The 12,205-nt window shown below is 35.1% G+C and overlaps 1 protein-coding gene across 3 annotated transcripts in view; it reads left to right on the top strand.

Moving 5' to 3' along the window:
- STXBP6 (syntaxin binding protein 6) overlaps positions 1 to 12,205 on the top strand; it is a 95,652-nt gene that overhangs the window by 70,126 nt on the left and 13,321 nt on the right. For all 3 annotated transcript variants that reach the window (XM_077180387.1, XM_054634779.2, XM_077180388.1), the window contains 2 exons: positions 1,449 to 1,579; positions 3,381 to 3,546. In XM_077180387.1, coding sequence (XP_077036502.1) covers positions 1,449 to 1,579; positions 3,381 to 3,546 — 297 coding nt within the window. The remainder of the gene's footprint in view (positions 1 to 1,448; positions 1,580 to 3,380; positions 3,547 to 12,205) is intronic.

Raw genomic sequence — 12,205 nt, 5'->3', positions numbered from 1 at the left:
TGACTACAGAAAGTGTCTAAAGCTACTTATAGAACTTCCATGGGGTTACACTGATTAAAAGAATATTTGTTTAGAGAAAACATCTAATGCAGGAAGTCAATTTTCCTGCTGTTGAAAAGCTAGCCTTATTAAGTGCTCTTTGAAAACACGATTCTGACTTAATGATACACTAATTTGAGCATTGTATTGCTTTTTTTATTCTTTTCCAAAATCAGAGCAGTCTTCTTTTTTGTGGTTTTTAACATACATTTTGTTTATAATAAGTAATATAATTTTTATTCATGGTTGTTGTTTGGGTACCTAATATTTGGAAGGGAAGGTGTCAAAAAAACTTTAGTTCCTTAATTCTTATACCTGTGTTTTTCACAGACTATTGTCTGATTTGATGGATTTAATATGTAGTAAGCACATTTACCTATGTTTCTTGGCTGGCAATCAAATGTCACAGATGTTGGTGGTTTTATACAAGCATGACCTACATGTACCATGTTGTGAAAAGACTGGAAAAACACTTTGTTTTTTTAAATCAGCAATATCAAATTCAGTCTAAAGTAACAGGTTTTTTTAATAAGGTGTATATACTTACATGGTCATATGGTTGGGTTTTTTTACCTTCTCTGTTTTCCTCAATTGAGAAGATGAGAAAGAAACTATTAATACTCAGTGCTGAATATGAGAAACTTCAGCAAATTAACATGGGGGAAAGAGAACAGTAAGGTAGTTGATGGTACACCTTTCCTATGATGAAAATCGGAGAGAATTGGGTTTTTTCAGCCTGAAGAAGAGAATGCTTTGAAATTACCTAATTGCAGCCTTCCAGTACCTGAGAGCCTACAAGAAGTCTGGAGAGGGACTTTTTACAAGAGCATGTCGTGATAGGACAAAGGGAAATGGCTTCACACTGCAAGAGAGTAGATTTAGGTTCGATGTTAGGAAAAAAAAGTCTTTACTGGGAGGGTGGTGAGGCACTGGGACAGGCTGCCCAGAGAGGTGGTCAGTGACCTGTCACTGGAGATGTTTAGGACAGACTGGATGGAGCTCTGAGTAACCTGACCATGGCAGGGAGATAGGACCTGGGTGATCTTTAAGGTCCCTTCAAACCCAGACCATTCTGTGATTGTGAGAATGAAATGGAAAGACCTTTGTTGTAGTGCTGGGGTTTTTTACAGGATGTTGGTAACTTAAGTTGATAATGGCTAAAATATATCCAATTTTGAGTACTAAACAGCTTGTTTGGCATCATACCACCATTCTGAGAATAAGGAATATGCTTTTCAATATGTTATCCTGGAAAGATAATGCATTCTGCTGTCAGAATCGGTGACATGTATTTGCTTCATGAGACACTGTAGAAAATACACCAGCAAAACAGCTACTGATAAGTGAAGTAAACAGCATGCTCCTGAATCACAAAGCCCATTTCAGTTATATGTTTTCTATATGTTCAGTGACAAACAAGAAACCAGCCCAAGCATCTATTACAAAGGTGAAGCAATTTGAAGGCTCCACGTCATTTGTGAGGAGAACGCAGTGGATGCTTGAGCAGCTCCGCCAGGTCAATGGCATAGACCCTAATCGGGTGAGTTTGAACTCTTTTCTAGAAAATGAAAATTGAGCTGTTATGTAATTGATTTGGGAACCAGGCATTCTTTCTATTCAAAGGGTATCTGGAAATATAAGATACAGGTTTAAGTGCAAATTCTCAAAAAAGAAATAGTTAAGTGGAGTATGTGAAGTAAATTTTAATGGGAAACATGGGAGGAGGCTAAAACTCAGTCATATGGATTTTTTCTTCTTGTCTTTCCATACTTTCCTTACTTCTTTCTCTTTTCTTTGTAAAGAGCAGAGTAAGAGCCTTGTTTGCTTCAGCTTTAAGCCTCTTGGGGTCTACTTTGGCATGCAGCTGTGCTATGAGATAGAGCAATAGGTAGAAGTAAGTACAGAGGAGGTTGCTGAGATTCAAATTTGTGAAATCTTGTGAATCCTGCATTTTTTCTAGGACAGTCCTTTCCTCAGATATTTCGGCATTCCTTATCTTATGCTAGAAAATGTGGTAGTGCCCTTTAGCTGCAAATGGCAAGTGAACACTGATTTAAATAAAAAACTATCAAAAATAAAATAAAAAAATTACCCCTATGTTAAATAGCTGTGGAATTACTCCTTTAATTTGGGCTGTGCAGCTCACCTTGAGCTATCTCAAGATGAGGTTGTACAAATATCTCTTAGGCATTATGAATGCAGCTCTCCAGTACTAAAACAACATAATTAGAAGTTAAAAATGTGTCTCATATTATGTGCTCACCAAGTGATTTTGTGTTATTTTTATAGCAAAATATTTTTGTGACTAGCTCCCTTGTTTCTTCAAAGCTGTGCTCTGATCAGCCACCTAAGCATCTTAATTATGGTGCACTAAATTCTATCACTACCCAAGTCTTAGTACCTAAGTCCCTAGTACCAAGTCTAGTTACTACCTGAAGACTTGGTACAAAAAAGAAGCTCTTGGCCACTGCCTTATGAAATGCAAGGAGTGGAATTGTATTTTCTGTGGGTAAAGGGACTATGAAAGCAAGTGAAATGACAAAGAGGTAAGGGATAAGAGTTTCAGGTCCTTTTACAGCATCTGCTATGCAGCTAGGTACATAACAGATTGAAAGTCCTGCCAAGCTCTTAAGCTTAGAAATGTTTCCTTCAAGCTCATCTCCTTGTGAATTCCCAGGGTTATCAGCTGGAGAAGAACATTTACTAGATTAGCTTGCAAAGCAGTGTTTCCCAAATATTAAATGTATAGCATAATTCTTGCATCAATTCCTTTTATTTTGGCAGCTGAATCTGGTATAGAGCTGCACTGTGATTTGTTCTGGGAGTGGCCTTTTGCTCATGTTATCCTGAGTCCTTTGCAACACTTTATGAAAATGCATTAAATACAATAACTAGGACTTGTTATTTGCTTAGGACTTAGCTTATTTGTTTGGTTGAGCATGGAGAGCAGATCCACATCTTCTATAACATAGTGTGACCATAGATTTTGTGTTGAGAGACATAAATGCTTGCATAATATAGATGACACAAATACATCTGAAGATAGCAATGGTTTCTTATGAGAATTTGACTTTTAATTTTTTGATCTAAAATATATTTGTTTTCAGATATTTTTGTCATAGCTGACTATTCCTCATTAAAAATAAAATTATAATAATAATAGTAAAAAAGCCTTCCTGCCTGTTCGGTCTTTTTTGTTCAAAAATATGCAGTAATACCAGGATGGTTATTAGGTGCGTGACCTTTCTGCTTTTTGCAACGCAGTACATTTTAAAAAATATCTTTCTCTAAATCATTTTTAAAACAGGAATAATAGCAGTCTATTTTTTTTTTTCTTCTAGGATTCCCCAGAATTTGATTTACTATTTGAAAATGCATTTGACCAATGGGTAGCAAACACAGCTTCAGAAAAATGCACATTCTTTCAGATTCTACATCACACTTGTCAGCGATACCTTACAGACAAGAAGCCAGAATTTATCAACTGCCAATCTAAAATTATGGGAGGTAAGTGAATCAAAGGTTAATACTTTGCAGCTGGAAATTATTTGCATGTGATCTATTCTGTGTTCAGATAATCTTGCAGCCTTATGACATCTTGAAGTCATGGGTCTGAACATGCTAACTTAGCAGTAAACTTCTAGGCTTCAGCATTTCTCCACCAAGCACCACCTCACACTCTTCTGTTACCTTTTCATTCCTTTTACGTTAGCTACTGAAACTGATACCAGATACAGATAATTTTGTCAATCAATATTTTTCTTTCAGTGTCTTCTCAAACTAAGAAAAATGTGCAAAATTTCTTGTGTCTTCTCTAATTCTTTCTTTTTCCACATGAAGAGAATTCCTTTGTTTTCTTCCTAGTGTGGTGGTGAGGAGGGAGCTGCATTAGTGTTTTCTATTTCATATGTGAAGTGTTGTGTTGGTTATCTGTTTGCTAATGTTTCTCACATCATCATTCCTGCAAATAAGTTGTTATTAATAAAGCACAACACATTTTGCCTTTGAACTTGCATTATTCTTCTAAGCTTGACCTGTCCAAAATCGAGTTCCTGATTCAACTGACCCAGTATTAACTTTATCCTAAACAAGTGTCATCAGAGTGGAAAAAATTGCCACTGAAGTTCATAAATATATGCTTAACTTCTACTTTTTCAACACACACTAGACCTTGCCATGTCCCATGAAGCACACCCAAATTCTACCTTTGACAGCTTCCTAGATAAAGTGGGAGTATTCAGTAATCCTCTGATAGCAGGTGATGACCATTTCCATATTCCTTGCATGTCATTCTGACTGGGCACGAGTCTGGTCTGTGTATGTACACACACAGTGCTGCATATAGACATTGTATAGGAACTAATGAATCTGCTCATGGATACAGTGCTTCTGCTGTTCTTCACACTATCAACTTTTCCCTCACACTGGGTGATACACTGTTGGTAGGTTTAAATTTGACAGAACCTGTACAAACTGTAAACCAAATAATAGTTGACTAAATTTGTGTGACTTGCTGTGTCAGCCTCACTGAGCCAGCTGTTTGTATCAAAACCCATTTAGTCCAAAACCTTAAATACCAAGAGGATTTTCTGGAATGTATGTTGAAATTTGTTGTCAAGCTCAAATTCATCCCGACTAGAGAAATTAATGTCCAAATGTAGCCAAGCAAACCAAAGAACATAGACCTGAGGATATAGTTTGAACTTATATTATATCCAGTTGAGAATTTACAACTTGGGGTTTTTTGTTGGTGCTGTTATGTTGGTGTTTTTTGCTAACTAGTCAAAGCAGTATATTCAAATCATACTTAAATCTTAGTGCGGTCAGATTTCAAGGCTTGTGACTTCATCCCCTCAGCCAAGGCAGCATAACATTTAAAGTGATATTCTTGTGAACTTTCTGGGATGTTAAATTAATACTTTTTCTTTTTGATGGTTTGACAGTTAACTTCTAATACTCTACAAAATTTTGAAAATAAATTATTAGAATATATATATATGCATGCATTCACATGGTTTTCTAAGTCATTATATAGATATGCCCATCTACAATAGGCATGTGTGTAATGTGTATCTTGTAGCTAATGCGTATTTTCAAAAATAAAAAAAAATTGCCACCAAAGAACAGTTCTTCCTAAGTGGAACTGAAGATGAAAGAACTTGAAGGGCTTGTTTACAAGCCTCTACTTATCTTATTGAACCTTTTTTCCTTCCTAAAGGATAAGTGTGAAGAAAGTGAAACTCATGCTACTCCTGTTTCTGCAGGAAGTGCTTAGAAGCTTAGCTTTAAGTAAATAAGTGTGCTCTGGTGGAACTCCAGACCCTCTTCATGGCCTTCCTCCTTTTACCTCCTTTCTCTCTCACACACAGATACCCATGCACTTCCCCCTATAGCCCAGAGCCCTGCTACTGACTCTCCTTCTGCAGAATCATTTTTTGCCTTATTTTCATTTGTGTGTCATGTAATTATAGTTTGCAGAGTTAAATAGGCTAGACTGTTTTCTGTAACTTGATTAATGACATCAGTACTTGCAGCAGTAATGAGAACTGACTGACGGTGTGGGTGCTACTTCTGAGAACAAAGAAAAAATTGAAGTTTAGGCAAACTGTAACAAGATTCCTCCTACTAGTGTCTTAAACTAAATATTTCGGGTTTGTCTTTTGTTTAGAATTTAGGTGAGCCCTGTCCGTAGCTCACCTGCATAGCTTACATGCATTCTGGATGTTATGGTGGAGAAGAAAGGCAAGCTTGGGGGCTAGAGGCCTTTTTTTGACTGATTTTTCCCCTTGTGTAAATTTATACCATACAGGTTCTGATACTGGAATGTGTGTAATTTGGAGTATCTTTGTGTTATGTTGTTATTTGGTGGCCATGTTAGTCAGGTTGTATTGCTTTTGCAAAGCAAAGTTGGAGATGGCCAGTGTGCAGAAACCCTTAGAGGTTGTGTTCATTGGAACATCTTGGTTCTTGACATACCATTAAACTGACATTGAGGATACATTTGGTTCTCATTTCTGGATAGAACCTTGAGATACAGAAATTGAAACTCTTTAGAGATTAACTCAGGCCCTATAATAAAGAACAAACATTTGCTGCCACCTTAAGATGCATATTAGAAATGCATTTGGTTTTAAGCTTTGTCCTACCTCTACACATTGATATTTAACAATTGTTCTGCTGAATTAATAAAAATATTCTTGGAAACCCAAAATGATGGCATCTTTACCTTTGTGACCTTTTCTGTAGGACACCCTGCAGGAGTTATTAATGAATCACTATTTTTCCTCCAAGAATAAAATGCCAGTGTGGGAATGGTAATGAGTACTTTTTCCATCCAGTATTACTCATCTTGGCTTACCACATTTGAGACCTGCTAAGCGTATAGTGGTGTTTACCATACACAGCAAGATTAATGACTGACCAAAGGAGACAAACAAAATCTTGTGTTAGAAATTGCCCTGAGCATCCTGATCTAGTGGGTGGCATCCCTGTCCATGGTGGGGGTTTGGAAATAGATCCATCTTTAAGGTCCCTTCCCAACCAGGCCGTTATATGACTCTGTGAATTAGGATGGGAAAAAAGACAATTGTTACCCTCCTTTCTGTCAAATACCTGGTAGTTGATTGTTTGTTTCAGTTCTTGCCTGAAAGACATTGAAAACAGTGTGTATTTGAAATAGTACTCTTGCAGACATTCACATGTAAATTAATTCTGATAGAAATTAATTTGACCCCCAAAAAATTAAAAAACAAAATAACAACAGAGGTGAGTTATCTGCAATATCTATTATTTTGGGGTTTTGCTGTTTTGAAATGACCAATGAAATTTAGCCATGTTTCCATACAGAAACTATTTTTTTTTCAGTTTATTTAGGTATTTTTTGCCAACGTATACCAAATACTCAGTTATTGCCATTCTAGAGATTAAAATATTAGAAGTGTTTTCTGCTGCTTAAGACTATTTCAGATGCTTGTTCTTATACCCTGCATATTCATGTCTAGATTAATTCTGCTTTGCAGTTTTACTTAACTATGTGTGTTTTACTGATCTTAAACACGTAAGCCATGTATTGAGATTCAAATTAATAAGAATATTTGAGATATTTTTTGCGATAGAAATTTGGCATATAATCTGAGCTCTAAATTAACTTCTAAAAGAGGAAACTTGTAAGAAAAAAAGTACATTATGTTCTTGCAAAATCTATAGGGATACATAAATTGAGAAGGGACATTTATCATTATAAAGGCTGGTTCCTTTTTCTGATACATATGACTCTAAGACAAGGTAATGTAGAAAGCATTAAGCAACATATTTGCTTGACTTTCTGAAGACTGAAGGTTTAAGTAAGGTGTTCTCTTCGAGATGCAGAATATTGCTGTTTGCCATAGAAATTGGATTTTTTTTTTATGTAGTTGTTAGATTTTGATGTTTTCAGAGCCAGACTGGGCTTCTGTGCTTTGTTATAGTTACTGATTCTGAAAGTGTCTGATTATTTAGACTGTCATTTAGTATAAATCTTAATTATTATTGAAAATATTGCTTACTTAAGTTAGAATTAATTTTATAAATGTATTAGATTAAAATTTAAAGTTTTACAAGTTTAAATATATTATTCCATTTGGAAAGCAGGTAAAGATTGTGTTAATCTGAAATTGATCCTAGTTAGGTATTTCCTTAATGTATAACTAATACACATTATACAGTAACAACCTGTCCTGGCATCAATGCCAGTAATTAAGAACATTAATGAGAGAAGATAAGATTTTCTGTAAGGAATTTGTGACCTGTCTATTCATCTCTTAATCCTTGTTCTGTGTATTCTCCAGAGCTGCTAGAAATGTAAAACATAATTGCCTTTCTGTTTCTTTTAAGGAAGGAAAAAAAACAGTTCTGGGTGAAAGATAAATGAAATCTGTAAAAGAGAAAATTAATTCCTAATTTCAGTAATTTGATTAAATTTTAATACTGTATTGATCTAGAAAGGCAGAGACATCAAATGCTATGATAGTGTTGAACCCTAGAAGAATCTTAAAGTGTGTGAATGTATTTGATTGGAAAACTATAAATAACAGCCTTTTTTTTTTTTTTAATTTGAACATTTATTAGTACTCAGACCAGATCATGACCAAAAAAAAAGGTATAAAGAAAATAACAAAGTCCTTATCTATGAAAAACCTACCTATGAGAAGGGAAACTGGCCTCGCCCCATGTTGTGTTACGGGGAGTGAACACTAGAGATCACATCCTCCAGCTGTACAGTTAAGATGAAATACAACTGCCTGGACTCATAAACTAATGATGATATTGATTAAAAGGTTGCAACATGTTTCAAATGCTCTCTGCAGGTAGATGTTATTTGCTGTGCTTCCCTATAGAAAGTTGATGATAAGTAAGCTGAAGGTTGATGTTTTTCTTCTTTACTCATGGATTGGTCTTAGCACACCTCAGTTATGACACACTCAGTTTGTCAGTCCTGTCAGCCCACCTCAAGGACTTCTTGAGGCACTTCTTAGCCAGAGGTGGAATTTATCTTGAATGTAATTTATGATCATAGTGGCAGAGCTGCCACTGCCAGTTTTACCCTGATTTCTTTTACTAAGATATCTTTCACTGTTTTACCTCACCTAGCTTCATTACTTTAGTGTTTTTGATAGATTTTGAAGGTACAAGTCTGATTTACACATACTCAGTATATTTATATTTACATAGATACATTTTTATATGGATAAAACATAGGCTTAGGTTTGAATATATATTTTACAGCATTTTGGAATTCATCAGTTTTTGCCTAAAATGAGATGGATGTCAGTTCTGTTTTGTGCTGCTGAGCATTACTTGATTGGTGAAAGCTATCTTCTGGTCACCTTTGTGTGTAACCAAGCAAGACCAGACAGAGTTTTTTTGTCCTATATAAAACTTCCTTTAATCTAGCTGACCTCTGATGTGGAAAGGTGATTGTCCATGTTCATAATGACTTCAGAACTATTAGAAATGTAAAATAGCATTGCTTTTCTATTTCTCATAAAGAAGAAACAAAACCAACCTTGGTTGATATACACGTTGGTAAAAGAGAAAAACCCACCATCTGAATGCCCAGGTTTCAAATGTTTCAAAAACCTGTTTCAAAACCTAAAATCTTCCTTTTCTGTTCCTGCAACCTGGTATTTCCTATGTTTCAATGTTAGTTCACTGTTACATCATTTAATGCAGCATTTTTCCCAGTCTGGAAAGTGAATGCATGTGGTGCATCAGTAGTAATAACTATTCAAAATACCTCTATGGAACATACTTTGTTGAATGAACCCAGATACATTTCTCAATATTTCTGAACTTCTTAGACCCTTGAGAATAATTTTTGCATAAATTCTCAGGTTACTTGAGCCCAGAAAACTCAAATGAAGCATTAAATAACAGTTTTTTTCTTAATGACATTGCTCTGAATATTTGACCTTGTCTTGTTTGTAAATCACGCAGCCACTCGCTCAAATATGTTGCTGAAATAAGCAGACATATATTGTGCTTAATGAATTGCTGCAGAGTTATCATTTTCTTACCTTTTTGAATTTTAATTCTTTCCAGTCTGTCAGAAAGGATCTGTTTAAAGAATCACTTCTTGATCTTCTTATGAAAATCCTGTATACTATGTTTTTCATTATCAGTCCCTATAAAAATCATAAGGCACTGGCATTACTATGTATCAGAACAAAGTCAGTAGGAAGTGGGAATTAACTTGTACTTGTTGTCCAGCATTGTCTCCATTCCAAAAATCATTCTAAACTTAGTACATTGTAGTTCCTCATGACTGGCAGGAATTCATTAGTGTTGACATTTTCAGTCTTCTGAACTTCTTCTGCTGACACAAGTAGGATCAATTCAGTATGTATAATGGCTCTCTTTCTACTTCAATAGCACGGGTCATTGCTCTTCTGAAGCATTTTAGAATTTTCTTTATCTTTCACACTTCCCATGTTGACATAAGAAAGTGGATGACCTTGTTTGGATAGTCTTGTTTACTAACATAAGAAACACTATTAAATTTTTTACTGCTGAACAATAAAATACTCCATATTTTCATCTCTTTCCTCCATTTCAATTCTGTGTACATAATTTATTTTTTTGAAGTCTGTTGGCAATGCTGATGCTTAAAATAGCCCATTTTAATTCTAACTCTCTTTTCCATCCCTCGATATTAAGTGTCATTCTATCCTAGCTTATTTATATATATTCAGCATCCACATTAGAATAGAATGTTAGTCTCTACTCTTCTTTGAATTCAAACAAAAAAAACTAGTTTTTAAGTGTCTAGGATCTTTCATTTGGTCTCCAAGTTAACATGTATATGAAAGTTTGCTCCTAACCCAGCTTTGTAAGCTCTTTAGATTTCTGACACTGAAGGGTAAATATAAAATATAGAACTGTAGGCCATCTGTCTAGGTAGCAGAGAAAAATGTCTTCCAGGCTACTTAAGCCATTTGAAAAATAACTCACAGAATTTAGTTTCAATTACTTGATATTTTGATATTCATGGATTAGCATTATTGTTTAATATGAAATATTAATAAATAGAACACAGTGTGTAGTCTTGGTGATGTCTTAGGTCGAAGTGTTGGATTTTTCAGAATTACTTACAAAAGGATTGTTTCAGAAGGCCCACTGTAGTATGATAGTAATTTCCTAAGTAGGTAATTTATTGATTTTTCTGTCTCTCTCTTCACAATATTTAAACTCACTCATAAAATGCAAAACACATTGGATGTACATCACCTTCACTCACTGTGGACTTTATTGAATTACATATTTTGCTTCATTAAAGTAATATATAGTTGATGGATCTGTACAACATTTTCTGTTCCCTCTCTACTGCCAGGCAACTAACATCAAATGGGTTTTTTCAATGTTTGCTTTTATTTACATTTGGCAAAGATACAAAATTACTCCCTTGCCCAGGTGCTGTTTTTGGTAATCAGTAGATACCCTCGGTTTGCACATCTGTATTAACACTATTCTTTCTGTTTCCTTCTCCCCTCCTTCCTTCTCCTTTAAGGCTGCTGCTAAGGTGGTGCTTTAAAACTGGTTATTGATTTGGTTAGGAAGGTACAGAGTGTGAAGTTCTCTACAGTGTTGACTTAAAGGCTGCCAGTTTAAAGAATCAATGCTGGCCTGGACAGGTTTTTAGTAGCATATGTTTTCATAGCATACCAAATTAAGGTCTTTCAGACTCCCTTATCCCCCTTCTGGGACCATAGGAGACTTCTCTTTGTTCACTCTGAACTTCAGCTCACGGTTAGTTGGCTGTTGAGTACCTGGATACTGTGATTGCTCTACAATTTTTTTTTCCCCATTTTAAAATGTACCTTGCAAATCTAAGGAGCTGACATGGCTAATGAGAGCAGAGGAAGAAATTTATCTCTGTTGTCAATAAGGCTTATCTTGTTTTGTTGCTTGCTAATGAAGATGCTGAACAGTCAGGATGATCATTTTGCCTCGTATATCCTCTGTAATTGGTAGGACCTTTTTAAAAGTACAATGTTGTGATGCACAAGGTGTTCTTTGTTATTGTTAGAAATAACTTGCAAGCATCTGTTTAACTCCCAAGATTATAGGTATTATTTAACTACTAGCAGGAATAAAATACACATTTTCTTCATATAAGAAAAGATTTGAGATAAATTTGCCCTCTTTTTGTGCTAAAAGTACAAGATTTCAGATACACAAAAATAAATTGTGGGCAGATGTAAATAATGTTCAGAAGCAATGAAGTGACAAACTGGGGTTGTATTAGAACATGCTACAATATAAAATATTATATGTTACTATAATTGATATTATAGGCTTTATTTCATTGCAAATCAGGAAGACTGAAAAGTATGGGGTCAAATCCGAATAGTTTTACTGAGGTTTAAAATGCATTTATAATATACCGGGTTTGGGGTTTTTTTTTCCTTTTTCTGTCTTACATACTTTGAACAAAATACCGGATTAGATGAATTTTTAAGTCTCTTTGCATCAGCATAATACACAATATTTGCCCACCTTTTTATATTTAAATTTGTTCCTGGCCAGTTTTTGTATTGATGGATATTAAAAGATCCAGATGTGTCAGAAGAAATTGCCTAGCCCACATGGGAACAGAGGAAAGTACTGTAACCAGTTTAAATTTGGGATC

The sequence above is a fragment of the Agelaius phoeniceus genome, chromosome 6, assembly GCF_051311805.1.
Source record: "Agelaius phoeniceus isolate bAgePho1 chromosome 6, bAgePho1.hap1, whole genome shotgun sequence".
Taxonomy (NCBI): domain Eukaryota; kingdom Metazoa; phylum Chordata; class Aves; order Passeriformes; family Icteridae; genus Agelaius; species Agelaius phoeniceus.
The sequence above is the reverse complement of the archived record's forward strand: the minus strand, read 5'-3'. Positions and strand labels throughout refer to the sequence as shown.